The 20,680-nt window shown below is 41.6% G+C and overlaps 1 protein-coding gene across 1 annotated transcript; it reads left to right on the top strand.

Annotated features, from left to right (window-relative positions):
- Window positions 1-13: 13 nt before the first annotated feature.
- On the top strand, window positions 14-16,476 carry LOC138982929 (BBSome complex member BBS5-like). The gene is made up of 12 exons (XM_070356325.1): window positions 14-84; window positions 3,404-3,486; window positions 4,038-4,103; window positions 5,305-5,354; window positions 6,872-6,952; window positions 8,301-8,347; window positions 9,351-9,486; window positions 12,337-12,432; window positions 12,687-12,749; window positions 12,960-13,094; window positions 13,660-13,743; window positions 14,880-16,476. Exons 1-12 carry the CDS (start codon window positions 29-31, stop codon window positions 15,000-15,002), a joined length of 1,020 nt encoding a protein of 339 aa, XP_070212426.1. The 5' UTR covers window positions 14-28; the 3' UTR covers window positions 15,003-16,476.
- Window positions 16,477-20,680: the final 4,204 nt, after the last annotated feature.

The raw sequence follows: 20,680 nt of genomic DNA on the forward strand, positions 1-20,680 counted from the left end.
TGTGCATAGTTATGCTTGTAGCGTCAAAATGGCTGCCGATGCGCTCTGGGAGGACAGAGATGTTCGATTTGACGTTAATACCCCGTGAGTATTGTATAATCGTTATTTTGCACGTCTTAAATATATCATGTCAGTATTATTCACTCCTTTTGTCTGTCAGAATGAGATCGAACGCTGGCTGGTGCGTGGTTAAAGCGATGGTGCAATCGTAATAAAAGCTGAGTTTCGTCGACTGTTTTTGTTTGCGTTCAGGAATTTCATGTGCATGTACTGATGAACATGAACACATGAGGACATTTTTCCTGGCGCAATATGTTTTGCATTATTCTGAAAGGATGTATTAATACAATAATATTTTTTCTGTCAGTCATAAAGACAGCTTTGTAAATTTAAAGTTTCTGAATTTTGATTCTGAGGCTTCTCAGCTTTTTTTTTTCTTTGCTTATTTTGGTGATTTTTTTCCAAAGGAAAACTGTTGGATTTGTTACTTGTTAGCCAGTGAAAAGACCTATTAACACATAAAAACACTTTTAGCAATGGAATGCGGAGAACTGTTGGATTTGTCACAAGTTTGTAATCCAGTGAAAACTGCCCCATGAACACATGATACTTTTACTTTTATAGCAATGGAATGTAGTATCTGAAGTTTTTCTGGCGCAACATTTTTTGCATGATGCTAAAAGCATGGATTAATAGAATAATATTTTTCAATCCCTATCAGTCATGAAAGACAGTTTCTGATTACGGTAGTAATTTAGATCTTTTTAACGACTTGTTAGGGGGCATTTCATTGGCGACAGATTTGTAACAGAGCTTTTCATTGTCGGAGTGTATACAGACTCATCGATCCTGTATACACTCGGAGTGCGTATAGCTTTTGCCTTAATTTTAATCCAGTTTTCTCTGATTTTTTTTTAAAGGAAAACTGTTGGATTCGTCACTTGTAACTGAAAGCCAGTGAAAAAGCCCATGTTGAAATAGGAAGAGAGGACCCAAATCTTTTTAGTTGCACAATTCATCCAGACCAATATTTACATGGTGATGATCCAATGAACTGCACGTCAGCTACCAATTAGCCACTCAAATTGTACAAAATGGAAAGAAAGATGGACAGGTTGCAGCTAATGCATTTTCTGGTTTTGTGAATGAGTAACAGTAACACTTTTGAGAAAATAACATTCACTTACAGTTAGTATTACACACAAAGAGTGTGTATGTTATTTTCTCAGACACATGTGGAGTATATCACACAGAGAGAATGTTCTCTTTTAACATATATATAACAAAGGAAGAATTACCAATCCGTAATATACTTATTTTTTACCCTACATGAAAGAATGTATTCATTATGTATACTGTGTATATGTTCTGCGCGAACTTAGAATCCGGTTTCATTCTAGAATGGACCGGGTCCAGGTTGGAATTCTAACCCTGCGCAAGTACAGGGGTGCCATTCTAGAATGAAACCCTTGTTGCTGGTCCATTCTAGAATCGGCCGTGCGCAAGGTTGGAATTTGGGTCCAAGTTGGAATAGTCATTTCAGTTAGACTATCACACAACCAAAGCCACAAATGTGGATTTTCTGTTTGTTTTTGTTTTTTGTGTGTTTGGTTGGGGTTTTTTTTCGGGTTTTTTACACTTTACTCAAAGACATCGTGAATTGGGATTGTGATGTTCTGAAAGTGATTACGATTTTGAGAGACACTCAGCACTGATCGCTACGAACGGAAATTTCCGGACTGACAGTGTTTTGCCGATCTCGCTTGTAACTTTTAATCTTATTCATATACATGAAGTTGGTCTTCTGAATTGTGAAGATATAATGTCAACTTTTTTTTAAACCTGTGACAACAGCTCTATAACTCACTCTGTCCTTCTGTTGGTCTGTCTGTCGGTTAGTCGGTCTGACCGTCTGTCTGTCTGTCTGTCAAAAAAATTGTCAAAAAACCGGACATTTCCGAGAGGGAGACAGCGCTGACATTGCAAGCGGCCGCAACCGGCTCTCATCACAAAAACAACTGCCCTGCAAACAATACCGCCCTGGTAGTCCCCCTTGCTATGGTCTGCCTTTGTTTATTGCGTACTCAGGAGTGTCAACTTTCTTGACATGACATGACATCGCAAGATCGCCAAAGGATTTTTTTCAGGGGTAGACAAATCAGCCCCATTTTATCAAAGGGAAGGTGCAGGTGGAGATAATTCAAGGGAAGACAACTCTGTCTTACCTACAAACATTACGGCCCCCTTTATTCAAGGGTTTCATTCTAGAATGGCACCCCTGTACTTGCGCAGGGTTAGAATTCCAACCTGGACCCGGTCCATTCTAGAATGAAACCGGATTGTAAGTTCGCGCAGAACATATATATCCTATGACCTCCCTTCTTTGTCTCTGTAAATGTACTCTAGGTATATTTCTTGTATTTCCATTGTTCTCTTGTTATATCTATGATGTAACTATTGCACTCTTATAACACATAAAATAGAGGATAAATAAGAGTGCATGAAATACATCATAGCTGGCTCTACTTTCTGTCGTCCTTGACATTCCAAAATGCACATGTACCTATAGACCGGATGTGCAAGGTGTAACCACGCTTTTGAGAACTTGCGCGAGAGTCGTTCAGTGTTATAGCTGAGTTTTAGTCTCGACTTCCTTCTATTCGCTGTTCTATTTCTCTCTTGTGATCAACATGACAAGCCGTATGTGTTTGAGTGTTTGTGCTCGTGCTCTCAACTAAAACAAAAGTCAAACTAGCAATCGTTAAAAACCCAGTCCGTCCGACCAGCACTGCTATGTTCAGACTATGCTCATGTGAAGTTACAGCGTGCCCGGTACACACGCCCTTATCGGTACATCATTGACTACGGGTGTTCTCTGGACAAGCTGTTTAATGCTTTTTGCGAGTATTTCTAGCTCTTCTGCGGTGCAGTAGGCCCTATAGACGATGAAGGTGTCCAAGATCTCAGGAGATGCGCGTGTGTAACCACAAGGTATTCAGTCAAATCCGTGTAAGAGGCTTTCAACTGACGGGGACAACCAAGCCACCATTATGCACCGACTTGACATAGATCAACAGACATGCCTTTAGATGATAAGGTATGTGCAGAGGTGCCTCATCTGAACAGACAACTAAAGCTTGATGTTTCCGTCACACTTTGTCTTTTAGATCTTCATGGGATATACAGGTTACAACACTCGTGATTTTTTGTATGGCTTGTATTTCAGTCAAGACCCAGCGGGAATATCAAAGGGACTCACTCGCCAGAGGCTCGTGAGTCCCTTGATATTCATCCGCTGGGTCTTGACTGAATTACAAGCCATATAAAAAAACACTCATGTTGTAACCTCTCTACATGTATATATATATTTATTTTTATTTCTAAACTGCAATATTTTCAACAGGCAGATGCGCATGCGCCCTGGTGAAAAGATGATTGACCGACTTGATGCAGTTGAAGACACAAAGGGAAACAATGGAGACAGAGGTTAGAGATGATCACATACATGTATCATTTCCAGAAATACCAGACGGTGTGCAGTTCAATGATCATTATAGGAGTGGTTTGTTGCCTTATACACAGGACTGAACATTAATTAAAGGGAAGAAAATATAGCTTTGTTTACATTGAATTCTTTCATTAGCTGTGTTTTGTTTGGTGTGGGCGCGTTTGTGAAGGAGTCAGCCAGTGTGTGACTGTACGTGTATTTAATTCCAACCAATAGCAAGGATGCTCCTATGATTTACTTCTTCAGGGCTATTGAATGTTTGGCACCTTTTTTTTTTGTAAAGTTAAGACAACCTTTGGCATCACCTTTTCTCCACTGAAAAAGTGTTGTAGCTCCACCAAAAATGTTTTTGGTGATTTGAAGTAAGTTTTAATGTTTTGTCGAATGATAACACCAAACAACATCCCTGCAGTGAAACTGTGTTGGGGTTGAGTATGTATGCAAAATCCATAGATACATGTGTAAGGTATGCATGGTGTTCAAAGATGGGATCCTCACTCTGACTAAGCTTCAATCTTTTTTCGAACAGGTCGGCTGATTGTGAGCAACTTGAGGATCATCTGGCATTCACTCGCAATCCCAAGAGCTAATCTCTGTGAGTGTACTTAACATTCTCCAATTACCTCTGCCCAAATGATTTCAACAGAAATGTTAAGCGGGGTTAGGGGATCTAGAGGGAAAATGCTGATAAAAACGCTGACAGGCTGTGTTTGACATGTACAGTAACTTGAGAAAGTAAACTGAAATGATATCGAAGTAAGTTTGAAATTCCTGGGGCAAACATTGTCAACTACAGAGGTACCTGCGATGAAAGGACACCCTTTGGACCAGCCAAAAGTCAATCAAACAATCAATTTGAGGCTTATATCGCGCGTATTCCGTGGGTACAGCTCTAAGAGCAGGGATTTTTTTTTTAAATTTTTATTTTATGCAATTTTTATCGCGCACATATTCAAGGCGCAGGGATTTATTTATGCCGTGTGAGATGGAATTTTTTTTTTTACACAATACATCATGCATTTACATCAGCCAGCAGATCGCAGCCATTTCGGCGCATATCCTACTTTTCACGGCCTATTATTCCAAGTCACTCGGGTATTTTGGTGGACATTTTTATCTATGCCTATACAATTTTGCCAGGAAAGACCCTTTTGTCAATCGTGGGATCTTTAACGTGCACACCCCAATGTAGTGTACACGAAGGGACCTCGGTTTTTCGTCTCATCCGAAAGACTAGCACTTGAACCCACCACCTAGGTTAGGAAAGGGGGGAGAAAATTGCTAACGCCCTGACCCAGGGTCGAACTCGCAAGTTCTCGCTTCCGAGCGCAAGTGCGTTACCACTCGGCCACCCAGTCCCTACATTGCAGGTGGCCTTTCATGACAGGTATACTTTGGTAGAAATAATATGAAAAGTGACAAGAGGTGTCCTTTTAAGGGAGGTGTCCTCTCATGGGAGGGTCCACACATCACAGGTATTGCTGTACTGAATTAGTCATTCTTTGCATTCTTAAAAATATGAATTGCCTTCTAGTATTTGCCTACCTATGTTTCTTTACTTGTTTTTGCTGTTTTGTAGGAATAAAGCACATTGAAAAAAATGCTTTTTTGTGAGATAAATCTCTATCTGTTTTCTGAGGAATTCTGCGCCTCATTTTATGCATTTTTTTAGCAACAGCACAAAAAAAATAGTGTTGTATCAGATTAATTTCTGTTGAGCAGCATGAGTGCATTCTGTAAATTTATACCTATACCAGATGTGCAATTTATTTCATTCATGTTAATTTGCTGTGCAGCTATTGGGTTCAACTGTATCATAAACTTATCAACAAGAACAGCACAATCAGTAAGTCATTGTTTATGTTCATGAATACATCAGTGTTCTCATTTCCTTTTTCAGTGTTGCTATTTCAAACATGAAATTAGAGGGATGCTTTCTTGAGAATTTTAAGTATGAGAGATGTGTATAGTGAGCTGATTTTTTCTGACTGATGAAGGATGAATGACATAAAGACTTTCATGGATACATGTAAAAACTCAAGCACCTAGCCAATGGAACACACTACCTCTCCCCCTCCGTCAACAGCAGTCCCTCGAATCATTCAAATCTGCACTCAAGACATTCCTTTTTTCCAAATAATCCATGCATTCTACACTGCCCACCCCCATCCCACCCTGAATAACTGTACATATTTAATGGTTGATGGTGTGTGTGTGTTAGTGACTTTAAGTCTCCGTGTGTGTGAATGAGTGTATGTGCGCCTTGAGTCGCCTGTTGGTGAGATATGTGCGCGTTACAAATATTCGTATTATTATTATTATTATTATTATTAAGTATAGTGTTGTTTTTGTATGACAAGTGAATGAGATTGAGAAAGGGACCGTTTTGTGTGTGTTTATTTCTTTCTTTTTACATTTAGTCAAGTTTTGACTAAATGTTTTAACATAGAGGGGGAATCGAGACGAGGGTCGTGGTGTATGTGTGTAGAGCGATTCAGACCAAACTACTGGACCGACCTTTATGAAATTTTACATGAGAGTTCCTGGGAATGATATCCCCGGACGTTTTTTTCTTTTTTTCGATAAATACCTTTGATGACGTCATATCTGGCTTTTTGTAAAAGTTGAGGCGGCACTGTCACACCCTCATTTTTCAATCAAATTGATTGAAATTTTGGCCAAGCAATCTTCGACGAAGGCCGGACTTTGGTATTGCATTTCAGCTTGGTGGCTTAAAAATTAATTAATGACTTTGGTCATTAAAAATCTGAAAATTGTTTAAAAAATTTTTTTTTATGAAACGATCCAAATTTATGTTCATCTTATTCTTCATCATTTCCTGATTCCAAAAACATATAAATATGTTATATTTGGATTAAAAACAAGCTCTGAAAATTAAAAATATAAAAATTATGATCAAAATTAAATTTTCGAAATCAATTTAAAAACACTTTCATCTTATTTCTTGTCGGTTCCTGATTCCAAAAACATATAGATATGATATGTTTGGATTAAAAACACGCTCAGAAAGTTAAAACGAAGAGAGGTACAGAAAAGCGTGCTATCCTTCTCAGCGCAAGTACTACCCCGCTCTTCTTGTCAATTTGCCACGAGCGGTGGACTTACGATGCTACGAGTATACGGTCTTGCTGAAAAATTGCATTGCGTTCAGTTTCATTCTGTGAGTTCGACAGCTTGACTAAATGTTGTATTTTTGCCTTACACGACTTGTTTGGTCTTAGGTTTTTCCTTGATCAATAGCCTGTCCATTTTTTTTTTTATCCCTCCCCCCCCCCCCCCCCCCCCATCACTATTTGTTTCCATGCGTGTGTTTAATATGATTTTCTCTTTCTTTCATCTTAGAAACTGAGGGGAACAGTGGAGGCATTGTATGTGTTATGCAAATGCAACAACACTCGCTTCGAGTTCATTTTCACAAACCTTGTAAGTGCTTCTGGTATCAGTGTTTCTGTACTTCTTTCTTTTTTACTTAGTGTCTTTTAGTCAGTCTGCTTATCTATAACAAATTGTTCTTGGCTCCTTTATGAGAGAAAAAACAATGCTGATTACCAAAGCATTTAAAATATTAAAGAGGTCTGCCAGATGAAAGGAACCAACAGCAGTTAAGGAAATAAAAGGAAGAGTGAAGTGTCTCAGGTATTGGCTAAGCCTACGCCGTCGGGGAGTGGTATTCCGGCAGTGCCGGTTCCCCTTTTGGTGCCGTTTGGACCAGTGTCGGAGTCTGCACAGCCTTGGATCTTGCTCGCGGCACAGGTGTCTTCCTTTGTCCCTTCGGGGAAGAAGAAACTCACGGTGCCTGGGGCTGGCCGGAACCTCATTGCCTCGGGGAAGAAGAAACTCACGGTGCCTGGGGCTGGCCGGAACCTCATTGCCTCGGGGAAGAAGAAACTCACGGTGCCTGGGGCTGGCCGGAACCTCATTGCCTCGGGGAAGAAGAAACTCACGGTGCCTGGGGCTGGCCGGAACCTCATTGCCTCGGGGAAGAAGAAACTCACGGTGCCCGGGGCTGGCCGGAACCTCATTGCCTCGGGGAAGAAGAAACTCACGGTGCCTGGGGCTGGCCGGAACCTCATTGCCTCGGGGAAGAAGAAACTCACGGTGCCCGGGGCTGGCCGGAACCTCATTGCCTCGGGGAAGAAGAAACTCACGGTGCCCGGGGCTGGCCGGAACCTCATTGCCTCGGGGAAGAAGAAACTCACGGTGCCTGGGGCTGGCCGGAACCTCATTGCCTCGGGGAAGAAGAAACTCACGGTGCCCGGGGCTGGCCGGAACCTCATTGCCTCGGGGAAGAAGAAACTCACGGTGCCTGGGGCTGGCCGGAACCTCATTGCCTCGGGGAAGAAGAAACTCACGGTGCCCGGGGCTGGCCGGAACCTCATTGCCTCGGGGAAGAAGAAACTCACGGTGCCTGGGGCTGGCCGGAACCTCATTGCCTCGGGGAAGAAGAAACTCACGGTGCCTGGGGCTGGCCGGAACCTCATTGCCTCGGGGAAGAAGAAACTCACGGTGCCTGGGGCTGGCCGGAACCTCATTGCCTCTTTTGCTCTTCCGCAAAATACAATGTGCTTTAACAGGTGCTCTTGTTGGTCTAGATGATTTGTTTTTGTAAAACAATGTAATGTAATGTTCTTTTTTGACAAGCTTGCATTACTCAAATGCTTGTTAATGAATGAATTGTTTCAGCGTATTATGGGCTTCGGATTGTTTTGGACTTTCTGTCCTTTTAAAACAGGCTAGACTACTGTCTGACAAGTGATGACTATTATTGCAGATTCCAGGATCTCCTCGGCTGTTTACATCTGTCATATCAGTTCACCGGTAAGCTGCATATCAATGTTGTTGTGGAATGTTTACATAACCCATTTTAAACAGCTTTTTAGGAGAAGGACAAAACTGATTATTGTTATTGGCTCACGTAAGTGTAGCCTATGCGATCGTAACTTTGTCTGTCTGTGCGTGCGTATGTGCGTGCGTGTGTATGTCTGTGGTAGAAACTTTAACATTTCGTCATTTGAAGACGTCACATTATGACGTAAGAGGGTTAGACGTCACGCGAAGGAATTACTGAAAGTCTCGGTCATTGTTATTTTGAGCGGGCCGAGACTAGTTGGCAGTCGTGTCCCTGTAAGTAGGCTACATGCAGACAGACAGATCTAGATCTAGTGTCTCGCTTTCTTGCACAGTGTCACCTATGCTTACTGTGTGTGTGTATGTGTGTATGTGTGACGGAGTGATTGAGTTTGTGTTACTGTTTGTCGATTTCTTACGTGAGCCTTGAAGGCTTCGCCTCTTGTTATAGTGTTTATATTCATTCCTGGTATGGATAGAAAAAAAGGTTGTTAAATCATGCATCATCAATTGTATTTGAGAGAATATTTTTCATGGTTTACTTATAGTCTCAAGCTCAAAAACATCAAAATGGCCAACAATCGAGTTACACCAAAATGCCAAGATGACATCGATATATCATTTTGTTCTGTGAATGTCTTTCTCTTGATGAGTAAAGCAATGATACGGATTTGTAAAACAAATCTTCTGGATTGATATAATCTGTCAGAAAGAAATGACGCAAGTTTGTACCCGTGGGATATACTTATGATTGGATGAAAAAATGGATGGATACAGGTTGCAATGGGAGCAAGTTTGGGTCAATGAGTAGGAAATCTGTGTTTTCCTGAACAGTCTTTCATGGAGTTAGAGCAGCAAATATTTTGCATTTGATTCATATTTTTGTATGACAGAAAGTGAGTTGTATTTTGTATAAGCATTTACTCTTCTTGTTGCAGCACATTATGAAACATTTACATTGACAATTTTACAGTGCGTATGAGACATCAAAACTGTATCGTGACCTGAAACTCAGAGGAGCGCTGGTGCAGAACAAGCAGCTGAGACTCTTGCCTCAAGAGCAGGTCTATGACAAAGTGAATGGAGTCTGGAATCTCTCAAGTGATCAGGTAGGGAGATATCTTATATTGCTTGTGTTGTCGGCTTTCTTGCATCATTTTACATCGTGCTTCAAAACAATGTGTAGGGAAAGGTTCGTGTATTTACAAAGTAATGACTGCATTCCAGCATTGTATTTAAAAAATCAAGAAACAGGTTTTATATTTGTGTGTTTTTGTTTTTGTTTGTTTGTTTTTTTTGTTTTTTTTTGGGGGGGGGGGTGGCAGTGTGACAATAGAAAGCTGTATTGAATGGGGAGGGGCAAAATAGGAATCTGGGGGTATCATGCTTATGTTGTTGGCTTTCTTGCATCATTTTGCATCATGCTTCAAAACAGTGTGTATGGAAAGATTCGCGCATTTACAATGTTTTTTTTTTTTTTTTTTCTTTTTTTTTTCCTTACACCTGTTCCTTGTCCCGGTGTGCTCTCACGCCGCCCCGTCCCTGTACTCACTGCTCCATCCACATCTGAATTTTCGTTCCGCTGCCAGACTTGTCGATTTTACAGACGCTCCAGGGAGGGATGTCGGGTCGCTGCGGTAGGCTACCCTCGGAAGATGACACTGCACTTCTGCTGAGTCACTTCGACGGTGTTCAGTAGTGGTTCTGTCCCGAGCTAACGGACGCAGCCCACTACCTACTATGCCCCCTACTAACGACATTGGCGTTAAGTCGCGGAGCCAGATTGAGTGAGCGTCCCCTCCAGAGAGCAGACCGCCACTACGCCCCTCCGTCGAACCCAAGGAACGTCACACGTTGAAGACTGACAGCAGAACTACTATTCAGAGAAGGATGGAACAGGAACACTGAGACCAAGGTCACCATGAGAGCTCCGGGCATGAAGGGCCACAAGAGCAAGGACAATTTATAATTTTGGATGATTAATGAGATGAGGATGATTATAATGATGATGCTATGGATTTCCAATTTGGTTTGAGACTACGTGACAGGGCAGCACTCTACGCTTACTGTCATAATATATCCTGGCGTCAACCAGGCCCGAGAACTGCCGCACCTGCGGTGTTGGTCAGGTAAACAGAACCTGAGCACCCTCAAAGTCGCATTCGTTAAGTGAATGACACTCGGCTGTGTGATTCCAGCCTTCCCATAGGAACCATAGCACTTCCACTCTGGGTAGGAGCCGACCGTAGCCCGAAAAACCCACATGACCCGATGGGATTCGAACCCACGACCTCCCGGCCCACAGCCCGATGCGCTAACCACTGCGCTACGGGGGCCGGTCGCATTTACAATGTTATGAATGCATTCCAGCATTGTATTTTAAAAACAAGAGGCGAAGCCTTCAAGGCTCACGTAAGAAATCGACAAACAGTAACACAAACTCAATCACTCCGTCACACATACACACACACACACACACACACACACACACACACACAGTAAGCATAGGTGACACTGTGCAAGAAAGCGAGACACTAGATCTAGATCTAGCCTACTTAAGCCTGTCCTTAATTGAGCCCGTAGTCGACAACACGAAGCTTCGCAAAGTCTTAATACCAAAAACCCGCAGCTACGGCGTGGTACTTTGACCCCAACATCGCTTCTCAAGTTTTGACATGCGAAGCTTCGCTGTAGCTCGCAACGAAGTTGTTGGTTTTTTTGTAAGAAGAGTGCTTTTTGATTCAAGATGGACGACGAAATCAGACTCAATACCATAGTGAAGAATGCACTTATCGACCAAATCGACTAACCTCCTACCTGTATTATTTCATACTGCGATGCATTGACATGTCGAATGAAACTCGAAATCCCAGCGCTCACGCCAACTGGTCCCGGCCGTGCTCAGTCAACGAAATAGAACACATACAATTAACGTACGTCATCATCAAGTACGTAAAGTACAATTTGTGACGTAAAGTACTCAGAAAGAAGCACACCACGCACTGGTCGAGACTACGTGCATGCGCTTTCTGACTAATAAGATTTGGGCGGGGATGTAGCTCAGTCGGTAGCGCGCTGGATTTGTATCCAGTTGGCCGCTGTCAGCGTGAGTTCGTCCCCACGTTCGGCGAGAGATTTATTTCTCAGAGTCAACTTTGTGTGCAGACTCTCCTCGGTGTCCGAACACCCCCGTGTGTACACGCAAGCACAAGACCAAGTGCGCACGAAAAAGATCCTGTAATCCATGTCAGAGTTCGGTGGGTTATAGAAACACGAAAATACCCAGCATGCTTCCTCCGAAAACGGCGTATGGCTGCCTAAATGGCGGGGTAAAAAACGGTCATACACGTAAAATTCCACTTGTGCAAAAAACACGAGTGTGCGTGGGAGTTTCAGCCCACGAACGCAGAAGAAGAAGAAGAAGAATAAGATTTGAGACGCCAAGACATGAAAAGATAACTCTCTTTTCCGCCATAGTGCCTTCCAACTAGTCTCGGCCCGCTCAAAATAATGAGCCAAAATGACCGAGACTTTCAGTAATTCTTTCGCGTGACGTCTAACCCTCTTACGCCATAATGTGACGTCTTCAAATGACGAAATGTTAAAGTTTCTACCACAGACATACACACGCACACACGCACACACACACACACACACGCACAGACAGACAAAGTTACGATCGCATAGGCTACACTTACGTGAGCCAATTAAGAAACAAGTTTTGCTTTATATTTGTGTGTGTGTATTTTTGTTTGTTTGTTTGTTTTTGTTTGGTTCGGTGTGTGTGGGGTGTTTTTTGTGTGTGTGTGGGGTTTTTTTTGGGGGGGAGGGGGGGTAGAGGGGGTGTGACAGGTGGAAGGGCAAAACAGAAATCTGGATGGAATCTTTTCATGGGATTACTTATAAAGCAATTGTTGTGTCACTAAATCTGATCTTTCTTGAAACATTGTGTTTTGCAGGGTAATCTTGGAACATTCTACATCACAAATGTACGACTGGTGTGGCATGCCAATATCAATGAGTCGTTTAACGTCAGCATTCCGTATTTGCAAATGGTAAGCTGCAGATGTTTGTCTTTTTCTTTGATAATGAAGATTGGGTGTTTTGTTTCTTTTTCTCTTATGTTAAATTTAACATTAGTTTACTCAAATCTACATTTCACTTGCAGATTTTGTTTTCTTTCTAGGCATTTTGATCATTAAATTTTATGTTTTCACCAAAAAATCATGATACACCCAGAGAAATCAAACTTTCTGGAAATAACATCAGTTGTAATTTCTTGTCAGTGCCTTTATTGTCCGATGTGCAGAAAAACGTGAAGATCCGAGATTCCAAGTTTGGAGTAGCTCTGGTGGTGGAGACCTCAGCAATGGTGAGTAATCGTACAGATGCAAAGCTGTCATGTTGAGCTATATACTGTACTCGTGTTTTGATGATATTATTAGTTATTTCTAATATGCTGAATGTTAGCAAATGATAACAGACATGTCGAAAAATTGTATATCAAGCATGAGCCGGCAAATGGCTTAGATTTCTGTTGGATACTTTTTTAACATGAGGGTTTCTGTTGAATTTTGTGCAGAGTGGCGGCTACGTTCTGGGCTTCCGCATTGACCCCAGTGAGAAGCTCCAGACAACGGCCAAGGAGATCCAGAACTTGCACCGTGTCTACAGCGCCTGTCCCATCTTTGGCGTGGAGTTTGAGACAGAGGATAAGGTACAGGATCGTTGTTTGGATACAGTGGAACCCCCCCTTTTAAGACCTCGCAAATTTTGAGAAAATCAGGTCTTAAAAAGGAGGGAGTCTTAAAAAGGAGGGAGTCTTAAAAAGGAGGTACATTTACTGAGGTTATGGGCGGGGATGTAGCTCAGTCGGTAGCGCGCTGGATTTGTATCCAGTAGGCCGCTGTCAGCGTGAGTTCGTCCCCACGTTCGGCGAGAGATTTATTTCTCAGAGTCAACTTTGTGTGCACACTCTCCTCGGTGTCCGAACACACCCCCATGTGTACACGCAAGCACAAGACCAAGTGCGCACGAAAAAGATCCTGTAATCCATGTCAGAGTTCGGTGGGTTATAGAAACACGAAAATACCCAGCATGCTTCCTCCGAAAGCGGCGTATGGCTGCCTAAATGGCAGAGTAAAAACGGTCATACACGTAAAAGCCGTGGGAGTTTCAGCCCATGAACGAAGAAACAAACAAACTGAGGTTATGAACAGAACATCTGAGAAAAGATTAAAAAAAACATGTGGCAAATAATATAGAAAGTGTTTTTTTTACAGCCCCGGAGCATGGAAGAGCTGACTACAGAAGCTGTGCAGGATGACGTGGAGATTCACAACGATGCGCAGACTGACGCTTTTGCTGTAAGTTGAATCCAGTTGATACATGTAGTTACACTACAGGGAACAAAAACGAAGAAGAGCTATCCTTGGTTTCACCTTTACAGCAGTTGCACCCCCAAGCTGTTGACTCAAGACCATTTAACTTTTTGAGATAATGAAGTGATATTGTTCTTTTGTGTTTGTGATGGTTTTATAAATATAAGTGTTTTTACTGTTTGTTGTTTGTTTTTTGTTTGCTTAACGCCCAGCCGACCACGAAGGGACATATCAGGGCGGTGCTGCTTTGACATATAACGTGCGCCACACACAAGACAGAAGTCGCAGCACAGGCTTCGTGTCTCACCCAGTCACATTATTCTGACACCGGACCAACCAGTCCTAGCACTAACCCCATAATGCCAGACGCCAGGCGGAGCAGCCACTAGATTGCCAATTTTAAAGTCTTAGGTGTTTTTACTGTTACTATTGTGACAGGGAGACTACCATCGCCTTTCACAGCAGACTCTGCAGAGTTGTTCGCCTTTGAAGTAGGCAACACCTGTGGATTGTAGAGTTCTGTTTGTGATGGGGTCTGGCGGCTTTTGACTCTCTGTATGTTCATGGATTCCTTTGCGAATGCATAACAGTTTTTATAGGGCTTAGAAATAAGCTCTAAAATTCTCAATCCTGTTTGATTGGACTTCGCCTCCAAAGGTGATTGTGGTGTTTCGGCACTCGGTTACACTATATTAGTATTTTAATTGTGTTTGATGGTTTGTTTGCCTCATCAGCCAAACAGTTATAAGTTCTCTTTGTGATGATAAAGCAACAAAGTGTAACCCCCAAATCCCCTCCCCTTTAATATCTAAAAATCTGAAAAAAATCAGATGCTAGAAGGGAGGGAGGGGCGTTAAAATGGAGGTCAATTCACTGAGATTGTGAACAGAACATTTGTAAAAGCAAGTTGGGTCTTAAAAGGTGAAAGTCTGAAGTTGGGGGGGCTTAAAAGGTGGGTTTCACTGTAGTAGTGTTAAGGCAGTCCTTGATTGAGCCCGAAGTCGACTTCACAAAGTCTTTTTACGGAAAACTCAGTGCTAAAGCTTCATGCGACCAAAGTATTCTTCGCGTAGTCGACTTCGCCAAGTTAAGGACAGGCTTTACGCTTTTTGTGTGTGCAGGCCTATTTCGCTGACAGCAACAAGGAGGACAGGGAGCCCGTGTTCTCTGAGGAGCTGGGTCTTGCCGTGGAGAAGCTGAAGGACGGATTCACTCTAGCAGGGCTGTGGGAGGTCATGGCCTGATGATCACTCCTGTCGTCGTTTTCAGCCAACCTGACCAGTGTTTATTTAAAGGGGGTTGGAGGTGGGGTGAGATGGGGGTTAGAGGAGTGTGTTGTGTTTTCCACTGCAGTGTACAGGAAAGGCGTGTGGTTGAGTGATGTGACTTATAGAGGGGCGGAGGGATAATTTTAGGACATATTCCATATATTTATGCTGAGGAAAAAGGAAGGTGATATGTACTGTATTGATGATAACAGTACGTATCTAAGTGCTTGGAAAACATGCAGCCAATAGCTTTCTCGACAGAGTTTTGAGATTTGTCAATGTTGATCAAGGTCCTGCTTTCAAGAGGGATGTCTGAAGGAAGTGGCATGGCCGTGGCTGCAACATCTATATCATCAAAGACTTTGACCGTGCGAGTTTGGAGAGCAGGTCACGCCGTAGAAAAGCTGAAGAATGCTTCCTCTGTAGCATGACAAGGGAAACATAACCTGACACTCTTCAGTGCTCCCTCTTAGTCTTCTTGTTTAGCAAGTGGATAGGGTCTCATTTTTAGCACAGGTGGGCCGGTCTTTTTTGGAAGGGCGAGGTTGGGATAGGGTGATGGAAAAAGTGATTTGTTTGCATAGTGCACTTAAAGTGGAAAATGGGTGATACGTGACTGTGATCAGACTTTTATCATAAACTCTACTTGATTGTTTGCTGGAAAGATGTGTCAAGTGACTGTGCATTCTGATATCCGTCCCATTGATATGCTTGGTTTCTGCTCATGTGTTCGTTTTTGTGTGTGTTTTTTTTTCTTTTTATTAGCGCTCTGCCTCATTTATTTATGATGCTCCTATTCACTTTTTAATTTCTTACATTTCGTTTTGTGTTGTGTTGTGTGTGATTGAGGGAAAATTTGTTTTGTTGAATTAAGTTAATTGGCATTCCATTTCTATGTGAACAGCTTCAACTTTTGATGTACACAAAACAGAGTCTGAGAGATGATACAGAACGGAAGTAACAAAGGCATAGGTTTAACATCAGTAAACACACCGCTCAACAGATAAAATGAAAATGAAAGTAAAGATCCCTTCATGCTCCTGCTCCATGCAGGTGGTGAAGTTGGCTTGATCAGCCTTCCCTTCATTGTAGTCCAGGCAGGACATGAATGAATAATCTCTGATCTCACGAACAACAAATAGATCAATAGAATAACCACACAGCTCAACAAGCGTGTATGCTCATATGCTTTCATGACGGTACTTTTTATGCCTGATCAGAAATAAAGTTTGAGCTGAAATAAGACAGTTGCTTGCAATCCTGATGTTAAAATGAATTCTGGACAAATGCCACAGAAAGTGTTTTTTATGACCATACTTGGCAGGTAAACCATCTGTCACTGCAATCTCCGTGAATATTGTCTGCACCTTCATGTTCATCTTATTTTATGTTTCGGATTTTTTGTTGGTTTGGAGCTGATGAATGAAATAAAGAGTTGTTTTAAAACCCACGGCTTGAGTGATGTTTTTTTTTTTGTATTACTGTATTATTTTTGTTTAATTAGACAGTAATTGGAAAAGCCACAGCTGCTGACTCAGAAATCCCTTTTACAGTTAATGCTGTAACAATGTATTGCATTGATGTCAGCAAACAGGTTACCTGCATACAGCAGCTTGAGTGGTACAATCAAACCTGCCCTGGTGACCACCTCTCCATAACAACAACCAGCCTACCACAACCACCCCAGCGGAACACCCAAGAGTTGTTTTTTTTATATATAAAATTCGTCTTTATCCCCGAGTATGCAGTACTAGGGTCCAACAGACTTTAATTGTGTGTGTGTGTGTCTGTCTCGACTTAACAGCTTATTGCTGGGAAACTACTGGGTGCAGTTCTTTCAAAAGTTAATACACTAACTTGATAATAGGTCCGATTGATCGTATTAAAACTTCATAATGTTACCTGGGACCTAAATGCGAAATAAATCACAAAAGCCACTCTTAACGGTGGGAGTTTTTTGCGGTGGGAGGCTGGTCGTTTTGCGAACAGCCAGTCACTGAACTAAAGGGGAGACTTGGGCGGCTGAGCCGAACACGTCACGCAGTGACGAGAAAAGCATGATTTGCAAGACAGCCGACGGGTGGGGATTTGGTCTCGGCAAAGAAACTATTGGTCTCGGTGAAAGAGAGACAGAGAGCACGAGAGAGTCTATGGCCAAAGTGATCCGGGTTCGATTCCCGGCATGGGCGGTCTATTTTTTTTTTTTAATTCTTGTTTACTATTGTTTATTATGAACGTTTTAATGTTTTATTTTACTCTAATAGTTTTTTTTAATTGTGTAAAATAAATAAATATTTTTTTTTTTAAATCCAAGTGATCCGGGTTCGATTCCCGGCATGGGCGGTCAAATTATTATTTTCTTTTTTTAATTCTTGTTTACTATTGTTTATTATGAACGTTTTAATGTTTTATTTTACTCTAATAATTTTTTTAATTGTGTAAAATAAATAAATAATTTTTATTTTTTTTTTTTTTTTTTTTTTTAAATCCACGTGCACAAGACAGAAACTTTCATACTGGGGGAGCGAGCCAGTCTGAAGAGTACTCGGGTCCAGCGCCAGCGTTTTTTATAGTCGGTCCCTTGGGTGGTTGTTATTGACAGACCAGCACTTTTTGTTGGTCCTCAGGGATCATATCGCCTTCTGTTACATCTTTATCAACCTCAGCCTTCCGCCTTGGTCCATAAAGATGAAACAGAAGAAGATATGCTCTCCTCAGACCAACAAAAAAGCTGGTCTGACAAACCACCAAGCATCTTATAATGTCAGCTATTCTTAATCAAATTGATCATATGAAAAAATTATATATTCTGGCATCCTTATTGCTTATGCAGTTGAACCCGCCTTTTACAACCCCCAAAAATCTGAGAAAACTAGGGAGTGCGTCTGAACCATAGACCATTTATCCTGGACCGCCAACTAGCTCTCTCTCCGCTCTTTCTCTCTATTATGAGGTAGCGGCCTCTCGCATTTAGGAACCTACGCTTACATGGCCTTTCAGAAATCAGGGGGATGTCATATCCGGTGTCGATTGTAAACATGGACGAAGTTGCCGAGGTAAGTTCTGAAAATGCTCAAATAAACTCAGCAAAAGTGCATAGTTTTATGGAACATGTTTTTCGATGAGTTTTCTTAAGGTTAGTTTGGAGTTTTGGAAAATCCAGTTCATTGTCACCTCCCATTGTTACAAATAACTGGAGCGTGCTTTCTTTTCACTGTCTTCGAATCGCTGGCCTTTCTTCTACTTCTTCTGCGTTCGTGGGCTGAAACTCCCACGTACACTCGTGTTTTTTGCACGAGTGGAATTTTACGTGTATGACCGATCGCTGGCCTTTCAAACCGGACGTCACGCGCCCCTGAAAGTCGAGAGTCGTAACCTCGAAGGGTCACGTGACGAGTTGGCGGTCCAGGCTATTCGGTCTATGGTCTGAACATGGAAATAAATTGACAGGTTGTGCCACAGGAGCTAGTGTATCCAATCGCCGGTCGATCATTATTTACAGTCCACTACTATGACATACTACTACTATATACTACAAATAATGATCGACCGGCGATTGGATACAAGCTCCTGTGGGTTGTGCAGGTCCTAAAATGGAGGGATGGTTTAAAGGGGGATCTCAAGGGAGGTTCCACTGTATACACTTAACATTCAGTAAGTTTTCTTTTTCCTTAACTGGGTTAGCCATAACATAAGCCAAACAGGTGTGTTAATCCTATTATTTGTAGTGCATGGCTTAACAGCTGGCAATAACATGGGCATGGATGAGGCCGATCTGAAAAAAATTGTGCAAAATGTGTTTGGGTTTGTTTGTTTTTCAGTCAGAGCAGAAAATCTGTAGGGGGGGGGGGGGGGGGGGGGGGGTGGGTTCAAGGTAGCTATGTTTTTTTAAACAAGGGTGTTACTGCTTCTTGTAAATCTCTCTTTTCATAATTGTTTTAACAACGTTTATAACACCAACAACAACAACAAATCATACATGTGTGCATTTACTGTTCTGGGGCTGTGAGTGTGTGTGTGCAGGGCTAAGAGGAGGGGGGGTGGGGAGTGCCATTTGTGGTCCAGGGAGATGTTTCCCCTGGCGGGGTCAAGGGGCAGAGCCCCTTGTGGGGGTCAGGGGGCAAAGCTCCCTGAAGCTGATGGGTAGGTCATATTCTGAGATAGGAAAATGGTCGCTCCTCATTCTTATAAGTAAAAGCTTGATGGCTTTCAACTATCACTCATAAAGGTATCAAACAGGACGAAAATAAAACAAGAAAAAATATCATTTTATACACACTCCCTGGTTCTGAATCATGTATTCAAAGTACAAAATGAGCATAAGATGCAATACAATAATACTTTATCATCTGGTCGATTTAGCCATAGCCTGGCTCAACAAGCCTGCCTTGGAAAATGTTCCGATTTGGGGCTGTCTCCACTGCTTCCGAAAGGAGGCTGTTCCAAATGGAAGTCACACACTCAGAGTAAAGCGCATTTCTAACATTTCATTGGTACAATCCGTTTTCCTTTGTATCTTTGTTTGCAGCAAACTGGAAGGTTGGATTGCACGCTTTGCACACGCCAGTCAAGAGTCAAAGAATAAGTGCAAACAACATTTACTAAAGTAACTAACTGAACTATTACTCAGTATTGGTTCAGACAATACTTTGAGTCATTGGCTTTTTTTTTTTCAAAATTTTTTTATTCAAATAAATAACAACAATTAACAATATCTCATACAATGAATTAAATACAACTTATCGAGTACAACAAGCTAACTTTTTTAACGTTTTGTTCTTCGAACACTCACACAAAAATGCTTCTTATCTGTAACTGCCTATTAAAAATACTTTCCAACGGTAAAAACGAATTTGTTTTTTTTATATATACTAACGCACATCTTTCCGATTAAGATAATGTGGTTCAATTTATACATAGTTGCCTTTTTCACCATTACAAAATGCATACCAAATAAAACATCACTAACTTTCAAAACAATCTTAATTTCTAAAGTACGAAAAATAAATTCTTCAATAAACTTCCAGAATTTGTATACAACCGGGCATTCAAAAAAGAAGTGTTCAATGAAATCAGTTACATCACAACAGTAATTACATTTATTAGTTTCCGTTACTTTAATTTTACACAGGAGAATGTTGGTCGGATAAATGTTGTGCATAATTTTCCAGTGTAAAACTCTTAATCTAGTCTCTTGTGTTGACTGATAGGCAACTATCCAAGATCGTTCATCAATTTCTACATTAAACTTTCTCTTCCAAAATCCTCCGGAACATGGTACATCTGTTTTCATATTAATAATCATTAATAGTCATTGGCTATTGCCAAAAGACACAAGGAGTTCAACAATATTATCTACAGTATCTAAACGGCTGATCATTAAAGCACGCAGCTCGTTTATTGTGATAACTTCAAGTGTCTGTGTTCGTGTGCGCGCTTCAATAATAATGGAACATTTATATTTATAATTTATATAAAAAGGAAAATACCCTGTGGCAGCTGTACAGCCAATTGGCAGAATCATAGAGAAAACTGTAATTTATTTACTTTAGCATTGTAAACTAAACAAAAAATCACTAATAGATTACTGAGCTGAAACCGCACAGAGAGAAGAACGACAGTCTAGTGTCTATTCATAATGATAGCTTCTTTTT

This window comes from Littorina saxatilis, linkage group LG12, assembly GCF_037325665.1.
Source record: "Littorina saxatilis isolate snail1 linkage group LG12, US_GU_Lsax_2.0, whole genome shotgun sequence".
NCBI lineage: Eukaryota > Metazoa > Mollusca > Gastropoda > Littorinimorpha > Littorinidae > Littorina > Littorina saxatilis.